The following is a 25,389-nucleotide window of genomic DNA, read 5'->3' on the forward strand; positions in this document are numbered from 1 at the left end:
TCTACATGCCACAGATGAACAGGCAGATCCTTTTATTGTTCTAGGTGCTTTGATCATATACTCATATGCAATATCTGGAAAATTATGTGGCTCTCAGCTTTGGACATACTAGTGGGGCAACTGGGCCATTTAAATACACATATGCCATTCACAATTGAGTTTAAAAAAAAGAGTAAGAAGAGTATATCAGTATTTAGAGACTGACTTTGTAAGATTACACAAGGGTGACCTAAGATATGAACCAACCCGTAGCTCATGCATTTAACTGCCATGCTAACTCTCAGTTTAGTAGTAACTAGTTCTTAATATAACAGAAGTCTCTGAGATGATTTCATAAAACCTCATAAGTAGAAAAACTGAAGTCTGTCACAGTTTTTTATTCAATTAAGATATAGATTGTGTGAGTAACTGGGTCTTGAACAGTGCTGCAGTTTGGCTTCCACTGAAGTTTCCCACTTTTACAGTTATTTTGCTGACTGTACCTGTATCCTAAACACACTTAGAAAGAAGTCTGTAATGATTTGATTTTATATACGTGTTCCTTTAGTTGTTGGTAAGTTACGGTAGAGAAAGGGGGGTAAAAGAGGGGGAATAAGTGAGTGAAGTGATTGGTTGATGACTGAGAGTGTGGGTGGAGCCAGGGCTTTTTTTGTAGCACGAACTCCTTTGCATATTAGGCCACACACCCCTGATGTAGCCAGTCTTCCTGAAGCATATAGTAGGCCCCGTAATAAGAGCCCTGGAGGATTGGCTACATCAGGGGTGTGTGGCCTAATATGCAAAGGAGTTCCTGCTACAAAAAAAGCCCTGAGTGGAGCTAAGAAGTATGTATGGAGAGAGGGGTGGCGGTGAGAGAGAGAAAGAGAAAGGTCAGCCAGCAGTGAACTCTCAGAAGAGTGACAGCAGTCAACAGACAATCAGCAGTCTCCAGAGTCTGAGAAGAATCCCATATTAGTGCTGTGAAAGACATTAAGATTCTAGAGAAGAAAAGTAGAATACTTTAGATGACAAATTAGGAGCTAGATAGAGAAACAAAACCTAATATTGTCAGAGTATTGTAGGAGTGTGAGAGACAGAAGCTGTCAGAAAGTTGAGTTACGGAGAGAAAGGAGGATTTATTTATTTATTTTTATTGGCTTATATTCTACCCTTTCCCATGGACAGGCTCAGGGCGGATAACATAGGTTAAAAAGTTAAAAACTTACAAGTCTGAGAGTGAGGAGTGTATGAAGTGAAAGGGTGACACCTCAGTCAGAAGTTTTTATTATTTCCTGAATAAATAAGCTATAAACATCTTGAAACTAATACATTTATTGTTTGTCTGCAGAAGTTTTATTTTTATTTTGTTTTATATTAACCTGCTGTCCTATGATATTAAAGTATGAGAGTCTCATCCTCAGGGTCATGTAATCCAATGAAGAAATCTTAGAGCTTGGGCACAATTCAGTTGGGAACGTTAAATTAAAGTGTTAGGAACTGAATTCCTGGTTTAAGTATGTATGGAGAGAGGGGTGGGGGAGAGAGAGAGAGAGAAAGAGAAAGGTCAGCCAACTTGGTGTAGTGGTTAAGTGTGCGGACTCTTATCTGGGAGAACCAGGTTTGATTCCCCACTCCTCCACTTGCACCTGCTGGCATGGCCTTGGGTCTGCCATAGCTCTGGCAGAGGTTGTCCTTGAAGGGGCAGCTGCTGTGACAGCCTTCTCCAGCCCCACCCACCTCACAGGGTGTCTGTTGTGGGGGAGGAAGGTAAAGGAGATTGTGAGCCGCTCTGAGACTCTTCAGAGTGGAGGGCGGGATATAAATCCAATATCTTCTTCTTCTTCGGCAGTGAGGGAAGTCATTAAAAGGGAAGTCATGACAGAGTCCTACTGAAACCAACAGAAATTCTTCTGAGTAAAGATTATTAGGACTGAGCTGGATGTCTGATGTAGGCTATAATTAATTCTGTGAACACTTGCGTGGAATTCTATCTCATTAGCCATAGTGGCCACCTAACTAGAAATTAAGTAGCAGAACAAAGTTTGAGTCCAGTGGCACCTTTAAGTCCAACAATGTTTTATTCAAGGTATAAGCTTTTGTATGCACACACACACTTCTTCACACACAAAAGCTTATACCTTGAATAAAACTTTGTTGTTCTTAAAGGTGCCATTAGACCCAAACTTTGTCCTGCTGCTTCAGACCAATACGGCTACCCACCTGCATCTGGAGAAATCAATTAGTTAGCTTTTTAAAAAATGCCTTCAATCACACTATGTTACTGAACAAAGTTGCAGTCCAAAGGCACCTTTAAGACCAACAAAAAATGTTTTAAGGTGTGAGCTTTCATGTGTATGCACACTTCCTCAGACAAACTGGAATGAAACTTACCAGGTTTTTTTTTAATAGGAAAAAGTCCAGCAGGAACTTATTTGCATATTAGACCATGCCCCCTGACATCACCATTGTTTCACACAGGGCTTTTTTTGTAGAAAAAGCCCAGCAGGAACGTGCATATCAGGCCACACCCCCTGATGCCAAGCCAGCCGGAACGATGTTCCTGTGAGTTCCTGCTCAAAAAAGGCCCTGAAACTTACCAGTCCATACATAAGTTTCCTTCCAGAAGTGTGCATTCTGCAGAAGTGTGCATTCACACAAAAGTTCACACCCTGAATAAAAGTCTTAAAGGTGCCACTGGACTCTAACTTTGTTCTATTGCTTCAGACCAACACAGCTACCCACCAGGAACTATGTTACTGGTAGAAGACCCTCAGCAGTTTGAAGCATAATTATTAAAGTCGGTACTAAAGTGACAGTACAAGCAATTCAGAGATGAAGGCTGAAAACACTAAGTACACTTAGAGAAATTGTCTGTTTGAACTCAATGATGATTATATCTGAATAAACATTTCTAGATCAGGTTACAATCATAGTCTCTCTTAATAGGGAATAATCCCTACTGAATTTAAGGGGACCATCAAATAAAATGCATAGGATCCAGCAGTATATTTAACTAATATTGTAGTTTCAAACAAGAATAGAAGTTTTATCATGTTAATCAAGCAGATGCAAGGTTTAGGGAAACTTTAGTGAAAAAGTTTGTCCTTAAATCCTCAACCAAACTCAGGGACACAACATCTCAAGACGTTTTTAAAATTTGTTTTGGAGGGTTTGGTTTTTATTTTAAATTTATTTCTTTGTGTTGCTTGTAACTGAACAAGTATTACATGGGGGGTGGGTGAGTTTTTGTAACACTGGAATAAAGGGCAATTGCCAAACAACAGGAAAGCCATAAAGAAGAGAGATGGCAACATTGTAAAGTTCTTATCACACAAAGACTAGTCTAATCCTTTTGTCACCTGTGGTCTAGTCTCCAGCAACACAAACATCTCTCTTGTTTTACTCCACATCCAATCTTTCTGCCCCCAGTCCTGGTATGTTATATAGATGAACCACATTTTTTTGTCAAGCTGACAGTTGTAGGTAGTACTGGATTGCTTAGAACATGCAACACTAATTTTTTTAAACTGTAAATGCAAATTATGGTTTTTAGAAGCAGTGAACTTTGTAAATGGCCTTGATGTACACTGCCCTGAGGCATATTTTATAGAGGAGGGTGGTTTAAAAATCCAATCTAATAAATAATAAATATACCAAATGGAGCAAATGTCTGGGAACCATATATAAAGTGATCTGAATTCCTTGAAAGAAGAATGGGACATGAAAAGAATACCTCACTTCCTTAATATTCATCTTTAAGAATGTAAGTGTCCTTTTGAAAGTATTAATCAAAATGAAGTTGAACAGAGAACATTTTAGAAGGGCTGACATTCTAAAAATTGGATTTCTAAAGTTTTTCAATTTGTGCAAGATTTCTTACCTAGTGAATTTCCTACCTTATTGTTGCTTAAAAGCAGCTGCCTATGCACCCCCTCACACAACTTTATCAAATGTAGAGCAAGTAATTCCAGATCACTGAAGTAGCTTTTTCAAAAGCAAAACATTTATTTATCCCGAGATGGCAATCTGAAATAGGGAGCACCAATACACCATCATCTGCAGAGGAGAAGGAAGAGAATGAAGAAGAGGAGATTGGATTTATACCCCACCCTTCACTTGGGAGTCTCAGAGCAGTTTACAATCTCCTTTCCCTTTCCCTCCCCAGAACAGACACTTTGTGAGGTAGGTGGGGCTGAGAGAGCTCTCAGAGAATTGCTCTTAAGCAGAACAGCTCAAAGAATTATGACAGACCCAAGGTCACTCCAGCAGCTGCAAGTGGAAGAGTGGGGAATCAAACCTGGTTCTCCCAGATAAGAGTTTGTGCACTTAACCACTACACCAAACTGGCTGTCCATCACTAAAGTGAAGGAATTTGTCCCAAACAGAAAACCCTATCTAATGTCTTTCTGTATATGTGTAAAGCTGACCAACACAATTGAGCACAAAATAAACACTGCTGAGATCTGTGGGCTCAAAACATATTTCACTCTGTTTTCCATTGAGGTTTGGTTTACATACTCTACATGTTTGGCTTCAAGTTAGAATATTACACCCTGAGAGGAAAAAAAGCCATGCCACTGGTTATACAAATGATTGTTTATTATTTTCATATAATTCAAGAATATGGTAATGATTGTAATACCTCTTCAACAACCATGTGTTCAAGAAGCCAGTAATCTGAAGGTGGTATTTCAACCACACTTTCTGCAACTGCAGCTGCAGCAGGATAGTTTATTGATCTACATATATCTTGAATGCAAGCAAGCAAGATTGTTGAAACCATTATTCTTACTCCAGTCCAGTGCAAGAAACATTTTCTTACTCCAGTGAGGTATGCCAAGAGGGCTCACAAAGTCAAGGGCTAGGATGAAGAAGAAAGGGGAAAAGAGGGAGATAGAATGGCAGCAGCTACAATCCTGCGCTCCTAGAGTGCAGGGCAAGTCCTACTGAATTCAATAGCTCTTCTGTAAAGGTGTGTATAGCAGGGGTGGCCAACGGTAGCTCTCCAGATGTTTTTTGCCTACAACTCCCATCAGCCCCAGCCATTGGCAATGCTGGCTGGGGCTGATGGGAGTTGTAGGCAAAAAACATCTGGAGAGCTACTGTTGGCCACCCCTGGTGTATAGGATCGGGCTGAATGCTTTTTGCAGCTTCACCATCCATTAGGAATGCCAGCCTTCAGCCAAGGCCTGGGGATCTCCCAGAATTACAACTCATCTCTGGACTACAGAGATCAGTTTCTCCGGGATAAAATGGATGCTTTTGAAGGTGGACTGTATGGCATTGCACCCCACTGAAGTGCCTGTCCTCCCCCAAATCCGCATAAGTTTCCCATCCTGGGGCTGGCAACTCTACTGCCCCCACTCCCTGCTGGAGGCTGGGGGGAGGGGGAACCCGGCAACCCGAAAAGAGATAATTGGCTCAAGCAGCCACAGATATATGCTTTATTTGATATATATATATATATATATATATACGTATTTCACAGGGACTCAAGGTAGATTACATGAAATGGGTCATTCAATAAACAATAAATGGGACATTTGGATTTTAGAAGTCTAAAAACATCCAAAAAGAACTGAAGCATAGCGTATTAACGCAATATATTAAGTGGTACGAAGATGACATAATAGGATCTTACAGTAATCTGTACACAATGCTATATTCCACAGTCCCTAATTCTCTATCCAAGTTTGAGAACCATTTTGTACACTGTAAAAGCCCACAGCTACACAGCTACACAGAAAAGCCCTCTTTTTTCATTTGGTATTTTTGTATTGTGTGTGTGTTTGTGTGTGCGTGTGCACCGGGAAATCATGGTGACGTCTGATGACTGATCCCTATTGGGGGCCTGGAGGACACTGCCATCCAAATATTAACTGGAGTTGACCCTGCTTAGCTTTTGAGATTTGACAAGCTCAGGTGTGCCTGGCCTATCCAGATCAGGGCCAGAAAAGCCCTCTTGAATAATTCAGTTTTGCATAGTTGGTGGAATGCTAGGAGTGTGGGAGCCTTCCTGGCTTTCTTTGGCAGACCATTCCAGAAGGTGGAAGCCACAATGGAGAAAGCATGTGTACAATCAATGGTCGATTTTGCCCACTTGCACGTTGGCACCAACAGAAGCCACTGCTGACATGAGTGACGGAGCCCGGAGGGGGCAACCCTGCACATTCGAGGGGCTAAGACCATGAAGGGGCTTATATGTGATAGCCAACACCTTCTAGGGTTGTTGGCCTTCAGGTGGCAGGGGATCTCCTGCTTTTACAACTAATCTCCAGCTGGCAGAGATCAGCTCCCCTGGACAAAATGGCTGCTTTGAAGAGTGGTCTCTATGGCATTGTACCATGCCCCTCCTCTCCCCAAACCCCACTATCTCCTGGATCCACTCCAAAAGTCTCCAAGTATTTTCCAATATAGCCAATGGAGTGTATACATAATGGAAGTAATGTACATGCTCTTTTAACTTCCACTAGTAGCAGAGCCATGGCAATCCAAAACAGCTGGAATTTAATATATAGTTAAAATCCTGTGCACCTTTACTAGAGCACAGGCCCAGCTGAATCTCAGTGGTAGTTACTTCTGAGGTCCCGTTATGATTTAATTTTTTTTTCACTGATTTCCGAAGACCTTTATTAGTTGACAATTTGCATCTAGGTACAAATCTGGGGTAATTAAAACACTACCTTCTACAGAACAGACATACCTGTCAACACGCTGCAGATTCTGCAATCCTAGTTCTACCACATTTCTTAATAGACATTTCAACCTATCATAGCATTAATTTACAGTTTAATCCACTATGAATCTCAGCAAGGAAGTCAGACTATACAACACATATTGTAAAATAAATACATCTGACATGCCCACACCTCCTAAACACAGGTCCTCCTTTGTTGTGGCTCCTGTACTGTGGAACTCTCTTCCCCTCCCCAGCTCACCAGGTATGTTGAGCTCATAAGTTTCACACAAAATTATTTTCCACCCAGTTTATTTGAAAAAATTTTTGTAGGTATTGTCTCCCCTGATTTAATTGAATGTCTGCTCTTGCAAATTGACTTACTCCCATTTACACCATCCAGCTCATTATTAGTTTCTTCCAATAATTATAAGGGTCTTATTTATTTGTAAAGGAGTTTTAGATAGCAGGCTCTGATAACCTTTTGAACTGCTTTCTACAGGGACATGCTTATTTGTTAGGCCAGTCACTGCTTCAGTCTTTGCATGAGATTTCTCTCAAACGAACAGTTCACAGACCTAAAAGTCTTAAATTAATATCTATAGATTTGCTACATAATGTCACTGAACCAAAAGTTTTTTTACAAAGCCCCATCATTAAACTCTCCTTACAGTTCTACTCCACAGCAATAAAAAGCAGGTTAACGACGGGGGGGGGGGGGAGCTTCTTTTCTACATCGATGTCCCCAGAAGAACTCTGACTCCTCCCCCTCCACCACTCCTACAAAAAGAGGCCCCTTCGTTCCTCTCACCCATAGAAAACGGTTTCCTCCGCAGCCCCGCCCACCTGAAGACTCCTCATTGGCCAGGTGCGAGGAAAGGGGCAGGGTGAAACTGTTGTTATGATAAAGAGCGGCTCCGCCCCCGCCTCGTGCGCCGAGCTCCATCGCAACACGGGCTCCGCTTCCACGCCCCCTCCTTCGCGTTCGCGAGCCTTTTAACGGCTCCCGAGAGATCCGTTTCTCCCCCCCCCTCACAACCGACTCTTTGGCTCTCCATGCTCCGCCCCCTTTTCCCCTTCTCACCCGGGTTTCGCTCGTCCTCAAACGGGTCTCCTAAGCCCCGCCCTTTGACACGGCTCCCCCCCTCCCCTTTCTTGACACACGCCTCCCTCTGAGGTGTTTAAGCCTCCCCGAAGCCACTCCCCCACCGCTGCGGCCACGCCCCCCATTTCTCCCTTTCGGACTCCGCCTCTCTCCCCGCGCGCGCCTTGGCTCCCCTTTTCCTCGGCACTCTTTTTCTCTCTCTTCTTTCCACCCCCCGTGCCCCTCCCCCCTCCCATCTGTTTCTCCGACTGGCCGCCGCGCGAAGGGCTTTCACATTGTATGGCCAGGGCAGCGGCAGCAGCGGCGGCGAAGGAGGAGGCGACGAGGAGTCGGAAGATGGGTCCGAGCTGCCGTCGCCAGCAGCAGCTGCGCCGCCCCCGCCGGCCCTAGAGACCCCGGAGCCGGAGGAGGCGGCTGAGGAGGCGCCAGCCGGGAGAAGCCCCATGCGGAGGAGCCGGCGCGGAGGGGGCAGCCGCGGCTGCTGAGAGAGAAAAAGAGGGGCGGGAAGGAAGGAAGGAGAAGGCGGGGGGGGGGGTCTTTCGGCGAGAAATACAAAAAAGAGCGGCGGTTCTCGGAGGAGCGCGGGGCGATGTGCCCGGAGGAGGACGGAGGTTGCGGCGGAGAAGGGGACGGCGGCGTGTCGGCTGCTCCCGCCGCTTCGGCGGCTCCTGAGGGGACGGCGGCGGCCGCCTCCTCCTCGCCTTCTTCGACGGCGCTCCTGGGCGAGCTGCGCTCGTGGTGGGAAGTGCCGGCCATCGCTCACTTCTGCTCGCTCTTCAGGACCGCTTTCCGGCTGCCCGACTTCGAGATCGAGGTGAGTCCGGCCCCGCTTCGCCTCGCCTCTCCTCTCTCTCCCGCGGGCGCCCCCGAGGAGGAGGAGGAAGGGGTCTCTGGGTCTCAAAAAACATCAGTTGCCAGGAGACACAGAGGGCCAACCCACAACTATAAGGCTATCGTTTGGTTTTTGTAAGGAATAAATTAATTTTGGTTACAAAAAAAAATACATAAGTGGGGAAAAGGTGCAAGTTAAAACTTTTGTGAAATAAATACGTATTTTTGGTAATTACGTGTATTGTGCATTTTACTGGCAGCATGCAGTAGATTAAATTTATTAATTATTAGATAGTAAATGTAAATGCAGACTGCATTTTCTCCAGGGGAGCTGACCTCTGCCTGCTGGAGATCGCTTGTAAAAAAAGCCAGAGATCCCCAGGCCGCACCTGGAGGCTGGCAACCCTAAATACGAGGTAAATTTTAGTTGCTTGCAATATACGAATGATGCTGGAACTTCTAATATATTTTCAAGCTACTAAAAGCGTCGTTAACATTTTTAACGCGTTGTTTAATGTTTAAGGGGGCCCACTTCATCACAGGGCCCATCGGGCAAGCTGCCACCCTGGCCAGTCCGCCACTGGCTTAGGGGGTCGGGGATCCACCGGCCCCGCCTCCCGCTCGGAGCGGACGCGGGACAATAACTCGCCTGCAGAAGGAGGAGGAGGCGGCGGAGGAGGAGGGGGGTCGGCTCGCTTCTTTGCCCTTCCTTGCCCTCCTCGCCTGGCTGGAAGAGGGCGGGGGGGGGGGGGCTCGGCCCGGCGTGCCGGGAAGGGCAGAGAAGAAACCACCGCGAGTCGATTCGTCCTCTTCCCCCCCCCCCCTCTCGGGGGAGAGGCAGGCGGGGGGTGGATCGGTCTGCGCCTTCGCTGTCGCTCCTTCTCCAGAAGGGGGATGCTGCTGCTGCTGCCGCCGCCCGGTGTTTCCGCTCTTCTCTCCCGGGATGGCCGCGGAAAGTCTTTTTTCCCCCAAGTGTCCGTCGAGCCGCACACGCACGACCGCAGGTTTAGCAAGAGGCGAAAGTCGTTGCGTTGTTTTTATGCCCCCACCGCCGGCTGAGGGGTTTTGGGTTTTTTTGTTTCTCCCAAATGGATCGGTACATCCAAGGGTTTCTTTGGAGGGAAGGGGGCAGCTGTAAACTCCAGACTCTAGAGAACAGATTATACCGTAAAAAAACAACTACGTGTTAGTTCTCCAGTAGTACAATAAAAGCAGAAACGGAGAATCGCCTTTAAGCTTATTTCAGAACAGAATTTTCCCAGGGTCACACCTCGCTTCTTTAGAACAGGGGCGATCAATCTGTGTTGTTGTTTTTTAAAGTGTTATTTTTTGTGTATAATTCCACCGGGGTGGTCTTGTTGGGCTATAGCAGCAAACTAAAATAAGGAGCCTTGATTCTTTATTTTGGTGCTTCCTGCTTGCTTTTGTACGATTGGTGTGTGTGGTAGATGGAGTGCACTGGCCTTTGCAGGGTATCTGAAGTGTGTGTGTTGGTGCTTGTGTGTTATGGTGGAATTTAGAAAGATCCTGCAAATCTAAGGGATTGGTTGGGATCTCACTTGGTGAATTGTGCCAGACTTGTTGAAGTGTGCCTGCGTGAAAGATATATAACCCAAGATATGAACCATCCCTCAAATCCTCCTGAACAGAAACGAGACTTGAAAGTTGTATTGCAGTTAACACACTCCCCATCCGCCAGCAGCTATTGGGGTTGCTGAATTTAAAGGCACCCATTTTCGAGCTCTTCCCGCTTTTCAGGGCTCCTGGGTAGGTGAAGAAGGGAAGCGTGGTTTTTTTGCAGCAGATAAGGAAAGAGCCACTATGCCTGTCTTGGACAGTTCTTATCTTGCTATCCTTCTTTTCTCCATGTTCCGGTGGCCCTGGGCTCCCTCCGCCCCATGACTTGCAAGAGCTTGTTGTTTGGCCACCATTATGCCTGAGAGACAAGGATGGACAGGAGGAGGGAAGTTCAGCTTCTCTTTGCCTTAGGTGGAGGTGACCACTCATTACCCCAGGGCTTTGTGACAATTGAGCTTGTGTGTGTGTGCATGCACATGCCTGCCTGAATTCAGCTTCTCCTTTTATTAATGTAGTGATTCTCAGGAGCTCTTTTCACCAGATACTGCTGCCTGTTAAATACAACCAAACCAAGTTATGAAATTTACTTAGTGCTGAGCTTTGGAAAACCAGTTACTCAAACACCAGCATCAAATTTGCATGGAGATAAATATATGCTTTTAAGGTTGTTACGCTTAGAAAGGCGTACTTGTCTTAAATCTTACACTTGCTAGTAGATTCTCCTCCCCCTCCCAAAACAAATGTATCTGTGGAACATTACTGTTTTAGGATTATAGAGATGTTTAAAAAATTACTCATTTTTTATTCCATTGCTCAGGCTCAGAAACAACATGATTTACTTTGCTGATGTTATACAAAAGTTATACAAAAGTTTTCTGATCCTGAGAGTTTGATTTTCTTCCTTTTTGTGATATATTGAAGAATCTGAAAAATATTAACAGTAATGAGATCAGATAGAGAAACTTAGAGCAGAGTGGGGAATAACAGTACCCCTAGCAGACCTCCCAGAATCTCTGGTTCATGCTCCAAGAGCCTAAGCAGCTTAAACCAATGTGATTAAACCTGAGGTTTGCCATCTGCTTATAGCAGATGTAACAACTGTGGTACTGTTGATGCTCTTTAAAACTTTTAAAATGTATATGAAAAGCTGCTCTTGCCAAATACCAGAGGTTGCTTCCTTGAGTCTTCAGGGAGCCACATAGTGATGGGGGTATGATGTGTAAGAGGGAGAGAGAATACTTGGTGTTCTAGTACTACTGGGATGTAGAATTTTGAAGACAAATAAAAAGGGAGTGTATAGACATGCGAAGCTCTTTAAGTGCTCATAAGAAACCAGGATGGCTGTGATTAATTGCTCCTTTAACATTGTGAGCTGTCATATATCATCTGGAATACTGAGAATTTACTATCCATCTCAGTATTATAAAATATGTATGTCTTGGACAGCACTTTGGAATATAAAGGACATGTTTCTTTCCCTAAAGGCTGCTCGAAATAGTGGCAGCGCTAGGAGGAGTTTGGCCTTCGGTGACCTACTGGTAGCATCCTTGACTGAGGAAGCTAGCTAGACAAAAATTAGTATAGGTTACACTGCTCCCTAAAGGAATAATCTGCGCAGCTTTTTTCTTTTAAAATGTCACTTGCCCTCAGGTTCTTCACTGCTGAATCTTGTTGGGCACTGGACATTTATAAAGCAAGGCAGTGTTATCCTGCAGCTTAATCATGGCAGCATGCCTGTTTTCATGGCTCCTGGCTGAAATTTTGAGAAACGTTTGCTTGGTTACAGCAGTCATTTAGTATGTTGTTTTAATGATCCAGTTTCCAAAAGATTTTTTATAGGAAGCAGAATAAAGCCTTGAGTGAAATTGAATTGCCCCAGCTGTCCTTTTTCTCTTTCTTACAGAGAAGACTGGCTAATTTTGTAAACAGTGTAATTCATCTACTTGTTTTGGGTCAGATCCGGTCTAAATTCTATGCACAGAAGCGTGATTTCCTCATCTCTCCTCTCTAGTTGAAGTCTGAAATGTCATCGAAAATGCTGCTCCTGGGAGACAGGGATTCCCAGAAACAGCATTAAGGGGACTTAAAAGTTGCCACAGCAGAGGAAAATTGACTCCCCCATTCCATGTTTGGATCTTTTCCAAAGGATCAAACCCTTTTCATGTTTTGAAGGTCTGTGGGCTGCAGTCCAGTATAGTTAGGTATGTACCTAAGCACAGCCAAATCCTAAAGTTTAGGCATGAATGTGATGGATTGTGACTGTGGTTTCATGCTGCATGTTCTAGATGCAGGTACTGGAGACCAGTGTTCCCTTTAAGCTGAGGTAGTGTGAGTTAGCTCACACGTTTTTAGCCTCTGGCTCACACATTTTTGTCTTAGCTCAGGAAAAATGGCCCCGGAGCAAACTAATTGATGCAGCAGCTCACAACTTTAATGCCACTAGCTCACAAAGTAGAATTTTTGCTCCACAGCTTAGAGGGAGTATTGCCTGTAAGCTAGCTCACACTTAGAGGGAACACTGGTCACAAGACTCCACAGCTTAGAGGGAGTATTGCTGAAGACTGAATAAGACACATCAAGGTTCTGTTCCTGTGTATTTACATGTACTTCTAGCAAGCCCTCCTGTAGAGCCAAAGGTCAGTAACTTTGAGTTCTGTCTCATTCATAGGTGGGTTGCAAGTCAGGAAGGAGGAGGAGAAATGGCTAGGAAAGGAGGCAGTGGGAGATTTGATGACACATTTTGTATTGGCCTTTGCATAATGGGCATCAAGGGCGCAGCCTGTTTCGCTATAATGCTGTTGATTTATTGTCCATATTTGGTATTCCTAAAGACCTATTAAAATATGAGATTTCCTGCATATTTTTCTGTTTTAATTATTAATTGTAATTTTTGCATACATTACACTGCAGAATAACTTAAAAAGAAAGATCTTTTCCAGAAGGGGGTTCTATAGAGGCATCATGGTGTCATGGTTAGGGTGCTAAGACTAGTATCTGAAAGACCCTGGTTCGAATCCCCACTCTATCATGGAACCCTGCTGGATGACTTGGACCAGTCTTTCTCAGCCTCTCTCTCTTACAGGGTTGTTGTGAGGACTTTTGGGAGAAAATTGGAGGTATGAATCCTGTTTTACCCCAGTGTGCTGTGAAAATGATTTTAAAAGCTGTAAGAGTTAAGACTTAACTCAATATGTGAAGCAGCCACCAATCGTTTGAAATATCCTGAGATTGCCACATTTTATGTTGGCATGAGAGGGAATTATTTGTCAAGTGACTTAAAAATTAACTTCATTTAAAGGTAGATCCCTAAAAGTACTAGAAGTGGGTTGCATTTCAAATTGGTTTGAGAATCACTATTCTGAAGTAGCTAAGAATAGCAATGAGATAGTTATGATTTTCAAAGGTAGGCAGCCCCCCCCCCCTTTCCAAAGATGTTCAGTTCAATAGGATGTGAGGAGAATTAAAATTTCTAGAGCAGGATGTGAATTTCAGAAGAGGAGGGGAATCCCTTATGCAGTGCTAAATTTTTGAGGGAGGAAAGGGTATCCCAGTAATGGAGTTCCTTAGCAATGGGAGCCCCTCCCCCTCCTATTGATGTAGACTCTTTAAATAAGGTTCTCTCTGACCAGGCATGTGAAGCTAGGAAAAGATCTTGAATTTACAATGATAAAGGGGCAATTGCACTAGCCTTTCACCTTTGGAAAGCCTGAATTAGCATCTGGTTTGCTTCACAAGTGAGTCAGTTTGGTAACATGTGCTTTCCAAGTGGGAATACTTAAAATAAGCTGTGAAGCTAACTGGCTCCTCTTTTTAAGGTGGTGAGGAAAGAGAGGGTTTTTCTGCCTTTCTATCTTGCACTTTACACCTCTCAGTTATTTTCAATGTGACTTTTTAGAGTGGATTAAAATTTGCCAGGAAATAAAGGCCTTTTTCTAAAAAAAGAAAAAAGGCTCACCAGGTAGTATTTGTTAGGTATCCTTAAAAATGGGTGGGGAAAGATGGTTGCTGAGACTTCATGGGAGGGCTTTCAAATGTGCATGCCCCTCTAGGGGAAGTGGAAGACATGTGTGAAAGGGTGGGAAAGGGCTAGAAGGAGTATAGTGCCAGTATTTCCAGCTGCACTGGAGACTTGGCTAAAAACTCAAAAGATGGTAGAATTGCAGATGCCAGGCCCTCTGCAGGATGATGAGTGGGTTCCCATTTCCTCTGTAAACATTGAGTCCCATAGGGGTTCTGAGCTTCTGAAGAGGGTTTTTGGCAGAATCAAATAAAAGGCCGTGCTGTATGCCACCAGTGACTCTTTTCCTATGACCTTCCACAGGAAGGGGAAGCAGTTTGGGTTGTGCTCCAGCTGGACAGAAACAAAAGGCCAGTAAAGTGACAAAATGTCTTTAATTTGCTTTTTCAACAGTGTTACTTCACTACAGGGATTGCGGCTGTGGACAAACCTATTTTGCTTTGAGTTTCACTACAGGGATTGCGGCTATGGACTACCTGTTTTGTGTTTTTCTTTTGCACAAACAATATGAACAGTAGCTGTAACCACTCATTTGCTTTCTTCTCACTATACTGTTCGTTTAAACTACTAATTGTTTATTATAATGTTAGTACAGACCAGCAGTTCTCAAATCATAGGAACCTGGGTAACATTATTTTGATTCCCCCTTCCACACTCTAAGGTTTCCTTTCTTTTCTCTCTCTTTTTGTTTGTACATGCCATGCAATAAACTGTCTACTTTCAGACTGAATGGTAAGCGCTGCATGTACCATGGAGGTCTTGGTTGTCTGGTGTCTCAAAACAATATAGTGAGGAGCATTCTAGCTGCAAGGAACATATGTATTATCTGTATGCAGCATTACAATCCTAACATTGTCATTGTTTCTATTGGGCCACAGCTCGGAAGCCCCTGAGTCAAGCTCCGGTCACTCTGTCCCACTGAGTGGAAGGGATTTTCATGCTTAATTGGGTAGTAATTTCTAGCCAGAGGTTGGCTGAATAAGGATGGGAGGGGTCCTGGAAAAACTTTCAGAGCTTTTTGAAGGATAAGACCAGTATCACACAAAGCCCAGACTTCCAGATTTCAATTGAGAATTGACTGGATGCAGAGTGGCATCTCTCTATCTCTGTGGTAAAATCCTTTGTAGCAAAAAAGAAAGAGTTCAGTTTTATAACTAATGTAACTGTGATGACTGTATTAGCACTGCTTCCTTGGTGCCTCTCAGCCTGTTGATTCTTTGGGTTAAGCTATGCAGGTTTCTAATGTGATCTAGAAGCTAGGTGATTCCAGGCAGGAGTGGCTCGTGGAGCTCCCTTCCTTTTGAAAAAGGGAGAAACCAGCACTGTCACCTTTCCCATAGGTGGAGAGCTCCTGTCCTGATCCTTAGAAAACTGAGATGGTTCCATTTTTACATTTAGCCAGGTAGTGTGATGGGGGCTTACCTTTGTTTTTAAAAAGAAGTCTTGCATCTTTTGGTGTACCCTTGTAGACTCTAGTACCTTGTTCCCAGTTTGTGAAACAGTGGTATGTGAAACATTGGTATAAGCCTGCATTTAGGCTTCACAGGTGACTATGGGTAGGGGAGAAAGTACAGAAATGCATCTTTCTTGTGAGGCTTGTGTACCTCACACCTCCGTGCTCCCTTCTACCCTTTTATGCCAGTAATAAGTCTGATTGCTCATGATGTACAGATGCAAGTGTGTAAGTTAACTGGTAGCCCCATGGCGCAGAGTGGTAAAGCTGCAGTACTGCAGTCCGCGCTCTCTGTTCACGACCTGAGTTTGATCCCAGCAGAAGCTGGGTGTTCAGATAGTTGGCTCCAGGTTGACTCAGCCTTCCATCCTTCTGAGGTCAGTAAAATGAGTACCTAGCTTGCTGGGGGGAAAGTGTAGATGACTGGGGAAGGCAATGGCAAACTACCCCGTAAAAAGTCTGCCGTGAAAACATGATGCGACGTCACCCCAGAGTCGGAAATGACTGGTGCTTGCACAGGGGACTACCTTTACCTTTTTAAGTTAACTGTAGAGTTAACCCCCTCCCATCCAGCTAAACTGTGCAGTTGCATCTGGGTGTCATGGGTAACCAGCATTAGTGTTTAACTGCTATTCTTAGTGCAAAAAAAAGGAGGGGGGAGGAGTGAAGAACGAACCAGGCTTGTCACGTTTTTGTTTAACTGTGGTTACATGTATCATCTAAACATACTTATTTTGGTTTTTCTCAAAACATAGTACTTTTCCTTCCAAAAGGTAACTGGTCACCATTCCCTTATAAAACAACATTTTAATCTTCCTTGTTGCGTTCTGACTTATTGCAAGAACACTTTTCTTTTTTAGAATTCTTCTGCTCTAATTCTTGGATAAAGTTGTTGAGAGATAACTGTCTCATCATGTGAATAATAATAATAATTGAAACATTTTTTCCCCTTGAAAAGTGCTCCTGAAATTTTTGCTTCATATTTGTATGAAGAACTTTGTATTTAAATATTCTTATAAATACATTGGTGGTGATGGAAAGCACAACTGTGCTCAAGTTGCAACTGACTTATGGCGAATCCCCTAGGTTTCCCAGATGAGACATTTTGAGGTGGTTTTCCAGATGAGACATTCAGAGGTGGTTTGCCATTGCCTGGGCTTGCGTAGCAAACTTGGACTTCAATGGTAGTTCCTCATACAAATATGAGCCGGGGCTGACCGTGCTTAGCATCTGAGATCTGTCAAGAATGAGCTAGCGTGGGCCATCCAGATCATATGCTGGTGTTAAAAAGTAAAGGTAGTCCCCTGTGCAAGCACCAGTCGTTTCCGACTCTGGGGTGACGTTGCTTTCACAAAGTTTTCACGGCAGACTTTCTTTTACGGGGTGGTTTGCCATTGCCTTCCCCAGTCATCTACACTTTCCCCCCAGCAAGCTGGGTACTCATTTTACTGACCTTGGAAAGATGGAAGGCTGAGTCAACCTGGAGCTGGCTACCTGAACCCAGCTTCTGCCGGGATTGAACTCAGGTTGTGAGCAGAGAGCAATCATTGCAGTACTGCAGCTTTACCACTCTGTGTCATGGGGCTCCGTATGCTGGTGTTTACCAGACATAATTATGACCAGTTGCCATAAAGCAGTTTTACTGGTTATATACTCAAATGTATTGTGAGCCCTAAAAAAACCCTGGCTAAAGGAATCCCATGCAGCTGACTGTTTTAAACCATCTTAAATAGAGAGTTGCCCCAAAAGACCAGCACAACCACGTTGAACTTTAAAAGGGGTAAATTCTCTGAGATGAGGAGGCATGTGAAGAGGAAACTGAAAAGAAGGGTAAATACAGTCAAAACCCTTGGGGAAGCTTGGAGGCTATTTAAAACTACAATCCTAAAAGTTCAGATAAAATATATACCACAAGTTAGAAAAGGCACAAACAGGTATAAGAAAAGGCCTGCATGGTTAACAAACAAAGTAATGGAAGCTGTAAAAGGTAAGAAGGACTCCTTTAAGCGGTGGAAAGCTAGTCCAAGTGAGATTAATAAGAGGGAACACAGCTGTGGCAAATCAAATGCAAGACTGTGATCAGGCAGGCAAAAAGGGACTATGAGGAGCATATTGCAAAAACATAAAGACCAACAGTAAAAATTTCTTCAAATATATTAGAAGTAGGAAACCAGCCAGGGAGGCAGTGGGGCCCTTGGATGACCAAGGGGTCAAAGGATTACTGAAGGAGGATAGGGAAATGGCTGAGAAGCTGAATGCATTTTTTGCCTCCGTCTTCACTGTGGAAAATGAGAAGTGTTTGCCCGCTCCAGAACCACTAATTTTGGAAGGGGTGTTGAAAGACCTGAGTCAGATTGAGGTGACAAGAGAGGAGGTCTTACAACTGATAGATGAATTAAGAACTAATAAGTCACCAGGTCCGGATGGCATACATCCAAGAGTTCTGAAAGAACTCAAAGTTGAACTTGTGGATCTCCTGACAAAAATATGTAATCTTTCATTGAAATCTGCCTCCGTTCCCGAGGACTGGAAGGTAGCAAATGTCACCCCCATCTTTAAAAAGGGTTCCAGAGGAGATCCGGGAAATTACAGGCCAGTCAGTCCGACTTCAATACCGGGAAAGTTGGTAGAAACCATTATCAAGGACAGAATGAGTAGGCACATTGATGAACATGGGTTATTGAGGAAGACTCAGCATGGGTTCTGTAAGGGAAGATCTTGCTCACTAACCTGTTGCATTTCTTTGAGGGGGTGAACAAACATGTGGACAAAGGAGACCCAATAGATGTTGTATACCTTGACTTCCAGAAAGCTTTTGATAGAGTTCTTTATCAAAGGCTCCTTAGAAAGCTCGAGAGTCATGGAGTAAAAGGACACGTCCTCTTGTGGATCAAAAACTGACTTATTAATAGGAAGCAGAGAATGAGTATAGATGGGCAGTCTTCGCAGTGGAGGACGGTAAGCAGTGGGGTGCCACAGGGCTCGGTACTGGGTCCCATGCTCTTTAACTTGTTCATAAATGATTTGGAGTTGGGAGTGAGCAGTGAAGTGGCCAAGTTTGCAGATGACAGTAAATTGTTCAGGGTGGTGAGAACCAGAGAGGATTGTGAGGAACTCCAAAGGGATCTGTTGAGGCTGGGTGAGTGGGTGTCAGCGTGGCAGATGAGGTTCAGTGTGGCTAAGTGCAAAGTAATGCACATTGGGGCCAAGAATCCCAGCTACAAATACAAGTTGATGGGGTGTGAACTGGCAGAGTTTGACCAAGAGAGAGATCTTGGGGTCGTGGTAGATAACTCACTGAAAATGTCAAGACAGTGTGCGATTGCAATAAAAAAGGCCAACGCCATGCTGGGAATTATTAGGAAGGGAACTGACAACAAATCAGCCAGTATCATAATGCCCTTGTATAAATCGATGGTGCGGTCTCATTTGGAATACTGTGTGCAATTCTGGTCACCGCACCTCAAAAAGGATACTATAGCATTGGAAAAAGTCCAGAAAAGGGCAACCAGAATGATTAAAGGGTTGGAACACTTTCCCTATGAAGAAAGATTAAAACACTTGGGGCTCTTTAGCATGGAGAAACGTCGACTGCGGGGTGACATGATAGAGGTTTACATGATTATGCATGGGATGGAGAAAGTAGAGAAAGAAGTAGCCACCCTGAGCCTGCCTTTGGCGGGGGAGGGCGGGATATAAAAATATTTTTTTTTTAAAAAAAGTACTTTTCTCCCTTTCTCACAATACAAGAACTCTTGGGCATTTGATGAAATTGCTGAGCAGTCAGGTTAAAACAGATAAAAGGAAGTACTTCTTCACCCAAAGGGTGATTAACATGTGGAATTCACTGCCACAGGAGGTGGTGGCGGCTACAAGCATAGACAGCTTCAAGAGGGGGTTAGATAAAAATATAAATATAGATAAAAAATATGGAGCAGAGGTCCATCATTGGCTATTAGCCACAGTGTGTGTGTATATATGTGTGTGTGTGTGTGTGTGTGTGTGTGTGTTTGTATATTGGCCACTGTGTGACACAGAGTGTTGGACTGGATGGGCCACTGGCCTGATCCAACATGGCTTCTCTTATATTCTTATCTTTTGTAGTCCTATCCTTTGTGAATATCATTTCTGTTTAGCAAAGATGGCCATTTCTAGACTTAGGTTTGTGGGCTTACATGACATTTTTTATGTTATATTACCACATTCATATAAATTGACTTTGAGAAATTTAAATGTGTTTGTGTACTGCAGCATGTTAATGTTTCATAGATGCAAACAATTCAAAATTGATGGTGACCAATGTGCTGGCTTCCAGTTTGCTTCTGGGTTTAATTCAAGGTGCTGGTATTGACCTTTAAAGCTCTGTATGGTCTGGAACTAATATACCTTAAGGACTACCTTCTTCCATGCTCACTGCAGTCATCCTTGGAGACCTTGCTTTTGTTGCCCCTGCCATCTGAGGCTAGACGGCAAGGGTTTTCGTAGTTGTGGCACCAAAACTTCGGAATTCCTTCTTCGAGAAGGTTTGTCAATCTCTTTCTATTTGTTGTCTTTCACCAGTATATGAAGACTTTTTTGTTTCATCTGGCATACCACAAATAACAGTTATGGGCTTTCCTTTAGTGTTATTTGTGTATATATTTTTAATTGAATTATATACATTTAGCTGTATTTTTAATTGTTTAAAATGTTTTTGGTGTTTTTGTGTGCCTGATAGGGTGGAAAGATGGCATAAAATGTTTTAAATAAATCGAGCCACACTTCATTGATAGTAGGTTGTTGATGGATGGCTTTATGTGAGGGACACTGCATTTAAAGATCATTAAGATGGTTATAGAATTCATGTAGATCTAAAAATACTGGTTTTGATTTGTTTTCTAGATTAATGGCGCACTTTTAATGTTATGCCTTCTGACCCTGACCCTAGGTCTTCAAAGATTGGACTTCCCTGAATGATCTGTTCAGCTGTCTCTGACACCCCCCCTCCCCATTTCTGACTTAATTGTGACGTCTGTGTCTTCCTTAGGAGTTTTTCCCTCAAGGCTAACTACTTGAGCGCTGTGTAAAAATTAACTGTTATTATGAAGGAGAAGGGGGGATGAAGCAGAGAGGAAGAAGGGGGGCTGGTTTGTTTTCTCTGTCATCCACAATCCTTCCTGTCCTTTGATGCTTAGAGATGATGTACAGCTTCTTTCAAAGTCTATGCATGGCTCTGCTGCTGCTTGAAGTTGGTAATCTGCACAAGGGAAATTGATATGCTAGATTGACCAAGGGTAGGAGTGCAGCAGCAGTGAATTCTAGTGAGGCAAAAGATGTAACAAAAGGCAAATAAGTCAAGCCTGCCTTCCTCTTACTCATCAGCTGGACCTTGAGACTCCTATAACTCTGCTTGTGGAGTCTGTGCAAACAGTCGGATGACACACGAGTCAACTGGTGTCTTATGTTAAATGTTAGCCAATATGGATAATGTATCCCAGGATGCTCCAAGGTTAAAGGGAGGGAGGGGAATTAGCCTGCTGAATCCTGGAGGAGGAAACTTGGGGAGAAGGAAGATTTTCAGATTATCTAAACATCTTCCCTCTGATTCTTCGATGCGTTTAGTTGTAACTGACTCATGGTGGCTCCTGCTGCAGGACATTCCAAGCAAGAGATGAGCAGAAGTGGTTTTATTCCTTGCTTGTTTCTAACACCAGCTATGGAGGTTTGGTGCTTCAAGCAAGTGGAATTTGGTTTTAAAATCTTTCTTCTGAATGTTTGTGTGAGAATTTTTTTTAAAAAAATTGCATTAAGTTTGGAAGTGATAACCATGGACTGCATTGAATAAAGTTTTAGTCTTTTAGATGCTCAACCAGCCAGGCATTTGAGCAGTGGTTTGTATTTTGCAGCCTTCATATGTGCAGTTGGGGTGACCACTGATGATAAACTACAGATGAGAACTTTATTGTAGCCTGACCTTTTATAGCTCTATTCACAGAGGATACTTGAAAAAGACTTTGGTTTTCAACTTTGCAACCTGAGCTCCTTTCTTTTTCATTGTCAGTCCAAATCCATGTGCTCACTAGACTGGAAGAAGGCGATGCTTCCAGATGTGGGCTGCCATCAGCAGCTGTATGTCTCTGAATCTGGGAAGCAGATGTTTTATTTTCTTGGACCATTGCGTAATGAGAGGCAGGAGAAGGGGGAATGGATTTAAGAAGCTGGTTGGCTCAGATAAAGCAGTGCATCCATCAGGCCAGGCTCTGGGTATTGTTATGGGAAGAGAATGTTGAACAGCCTCGAGCCCCCATGCTGGCTTCAGCAGAGGCAGCTGCTTGACAAGACTCAGGGTCCCTCTTTTCAAGACTTCACAGCTGTGGTTTTGGAGAGGAGGAGGTGGCTCAGCAATGACCAGGTCAAAAGTTCAGTGGGACATGTGGGAGATGTATGTGCATGAAAAATATTAGACATTTACAAAAAAAGACCTGATGCCAAATTGTATGTCTCCAGGCAGCTCTAGCAGTTGTATACATCAGAATACCAGGATATTTAAAATAGATTAACACCCTGTTAATCTAGCTAAGAAACATGAGAGTATTTTCTTTTAGTCCTATTCTCCATTGATAACCATCTCAGCATTGCTACTAATGTCTAGTTCTAAAGGGATATTTTTGTCTTCACAACTACTTTAAAAAAAAAATTTTGCCCCTTCACAGATGTATATTATAATTGAAATGTGTCATATTTTAACCTTTCATTCTACTAAATGATATTGCTTATTCTACTTTCCCCCAAGCCTGTATCAGTGCAGCTCTCAGTCATAATTATTAATACTTATTCTTGAGAGTTTATTCTTATTTCAATACAGATGAAAGAGTGTTGTGATTTCATTTATTGTGATATAAGCGATTTGTGATTTTGTAACATTCTTGAAAAAAATCACAAATCACTTATATCACAATAAATGAAATTTGTGATTTTGTAATATTCCTGATAAGAGCCCCGTGGTGCACAGTGGTAAAGCTGCAGTACTGCACTCTCTGCTCACGACCCGAGTTTGATCCCAGCAGAAGCTGGGTGTTCAGATAGTTGGCTCCAGGTTGACTCAGCCTTCCATCCTTCTGAGGTCAGTAAAATGAGTACCCAGCTTGCTGGGGGGAAAGCGTAGATGACTGGGGAAGGCAATGGCGAACTATCCCGTAAAAAGTCTGCCACGAAAACGTCATGATGCGACGTCACCCCAAAGTCGGAAATGACTGGTGCTTGCACAAGGGACTACCTTTACCATATATATATTTTTTTTTCTTGAACTAAACCCCACCACAGGTGTAGTGTTTTTCATTATTTGGCTGAGATGAGTACAGAGAAGAAAGACATAGTGGTACCAGAAGACCATGACACTAAAGTGGGATACTATACAAAACCCATATGTATTCAAGATGAGAACAAAATGGCCCTGACCTGGATAGCCCAGGGAAGCCTGTTTTCCCTCTGAGGTGAAGGACATCTTGTGGGTGATTCCCACCATGCATTCAGGAAGGCAGGAACAATTTTTTTCACTTCCTGTTCCTGGTGGGAGTCACCTTCAACTTCAGATCAGTAAGTTTTTTTCCTGCCTCAGTAAGAAGAGCAGCTAAGGTAGAAGAAGATGATATTGGATTTATATCCCGCCCTCCACTCCGAAGAGTCTCAGAGCGGCTCACAATCTCCTTTACCTTCCTCCCCCACAACAGACACCCTGTGAGGTGGGTGGGGCTGGAGAGGGCTCTCACAGCAGCTGCCCTTTCAAGGACAACCTCTGCCAGGGCTATGGCTGACCCAAGGCCATGCTAGCAGGTGCAAGTGGAGGAGTGGGGAGTCAAACCTGGTTCTCCCAGATAAGAGTCTGCACACTTAACTGTAAGCCGAAATGCCCTCAAAACGAGGTTGGGGAATTAGTCAGGTGGGCACATGGCTCACTCAGGATCTTTTTACGTATGTATACAAGACTCACGTCCAGAAAGTATGTTTAAAATAATAGGGACTCTAATTTAGTAAAATCAATTAAAATTATTTAGAAAAATATAGACTTCCATACAAGATAAAATACTCATCAAAACACACATTCAGTCCTAGGAAATATAGATAGATAGGGGAACACATGGGTAGACAAACAGGGTGATATTTACCTATCGTAATCTTCAAGGAAGGCTCCAATGGCGACAAGCGAGGAAGTGGGAGAAGGGACCCGAAACTGATCAGGAATCGGGGATGGATCTAGGCAGTGGAAGTTGGGATACTGCTAGAAGCACAACTATGGGTAGCTAGTCCACAGATTATAAGGACTCTCTTGAGCCCTTGGGGGATGGGAGGTACGAGGGAGGAGAAAGAGGAGGCTCTGCAGTGACCATAAAGGCTGGACTACTACAGTAGCCAATAGAAAGTTCATTGGTGGCACCTAATTGGGTGCCTGTTCTTGACCAATGGACTTGCCTGGATCCTGGATACCTGAGAGAACTTTCAGGTTGAAACGGACCAAGAAGGCGGCTCCAAAGTGACAGTTGGAAAGAAGAATAGAAGTGACTACTGGGTGGGGAACACTTAAGATTAGGGAACTTATCTGAAAGGGTGACAATTGAGAGTCTAATTGTAGCCTAGGTAACACCCAGCATGTACAAAGGAACTTGGCTCTGGCTGAAGATGGTCTTCCTCTTCTTCTTCTGGGCACCAGTCTTTGTCTAGAGTTCCGTTAAACAAAGAAAGTGGCAGTTGGATTATTAACCATTCCTGGGGTGGGTTGGTTGCTTGTGGGCCAAAGGTGACATTTTGTGGGTATGTGAGCCTGCTGCTGGGATGAACTGGAGTCAAGCCTGGTGGGAAGATGGCTACGTGTGGTGTTAGCCCTCCACGGTGGATTCCATGGTCAGTCCTTCATAACCATTCGCCTGGATAGCTCCTGGCGGTGCAGTCTCTTCCGTTCCATGGCTGGTACACGAAACGACTGGAAGACATTCGTGCTGCTGGTAGGCGCTCTTGTACCGGTCTAGAGTTCCTATGTAGTTTATGGCTGCTTGTACAGCTTAAGTCCCTTGTGCCCCTGGGTAGGTTTACCCACACTCTCTGGCCAGATGTGTGTGAGTTACTTCTCCAGGTGCTCTGGCAACCAAGCTGGTAACTACGATGTTCGAAAAGGGAGCTTTTTCCTCACATAACCACTACACCAAACTGGCTTTGCCTATACCTATTCTGTATTTCTTCTATCAGAGTGAGAGAAAAGGTTCCTTTCTGGGCAAAGGAAATAGCTTCCAACAGTTACAGACTAGAAATTTTAAATGTTTCTTCCATCGTGTTTCATCAGATCTCCATCTCGCAGGGGCCTTCAGAAAAGAACCTGAACCTTTGCATCCAAACAACATCTACTGGACATCAATGCCATAGAAGTGGTGTCAAACAATTTGTCGTGCTAAAACATTTCAGAATGGAGACTCCTTGTTCAATTGCAGAACTCCTTCATCCTCAGGAACCTCTAACTTCGACTGACTTGATGGAGGCTTATCATCAGGTCCCAGTTTTCTCAAGGGTCACAGGAAATTTCTTCTTTTCTGCATTGAAGAGAAACACTTCCAATTCAGGGCACTTCCCTCTGGCCTGACATCGGTGCTTCGGGTTTTCATGAAAGTGCTCGTGAATATCATTGTCAGCTTGTGAGAAATTGGATTCATCTCAATTTCTACATGTCTCTATTTTTCCTGGTAAATCTACGGCAGAGTTATCTAACATCATCTCATTGTCTA

At 43.7% G+C, this 25,389-nt stretch overlaps 1 protein-coding gene across 1 annotated transcript in view; it reads left to right on the forward strand.

Moving 5' to 3' along the window:
* The first annotated feature begins 8,091 nt into the window (after positions 1–8,091).
* The window catches only part of LOC132576545 (chromatin remodeling regulator CECR2), a 163,962-nt gene continuing 146,664 nt past the window's right edge, over positions 8,092–25,389 (forward strand). The window contains exon 1 of the mRNA XM_060245787.1: positions 8,092–8,574. Coding sequence (XP_060101770.1) covers positions 8,350–8,574 — 225 coding nt within the window. The 5' untranslated portion in view covers positions 8,092–8,349. The remainder of the gene's footprint in view (positions 8,575–25,389) is intronic.

The sequence above is a fragment of the Heteronotia binoei genome, chromosome 8, assembly GCF_032191835.1.
Source record: "Heteronotia binoei isolate CCM8104 ecotype False Entrance Well chromosome 8, APGP_CSIRO_Hbin_v1, whole genome shotgun sequence".
In the NCBI taxonomy this organism is placed as follows: Eukaryota; Metazoa; Chordata; class Lepidosauria; order Squamata; family Gekkonidae; genus Heteronotia; species Heteronotia binoei.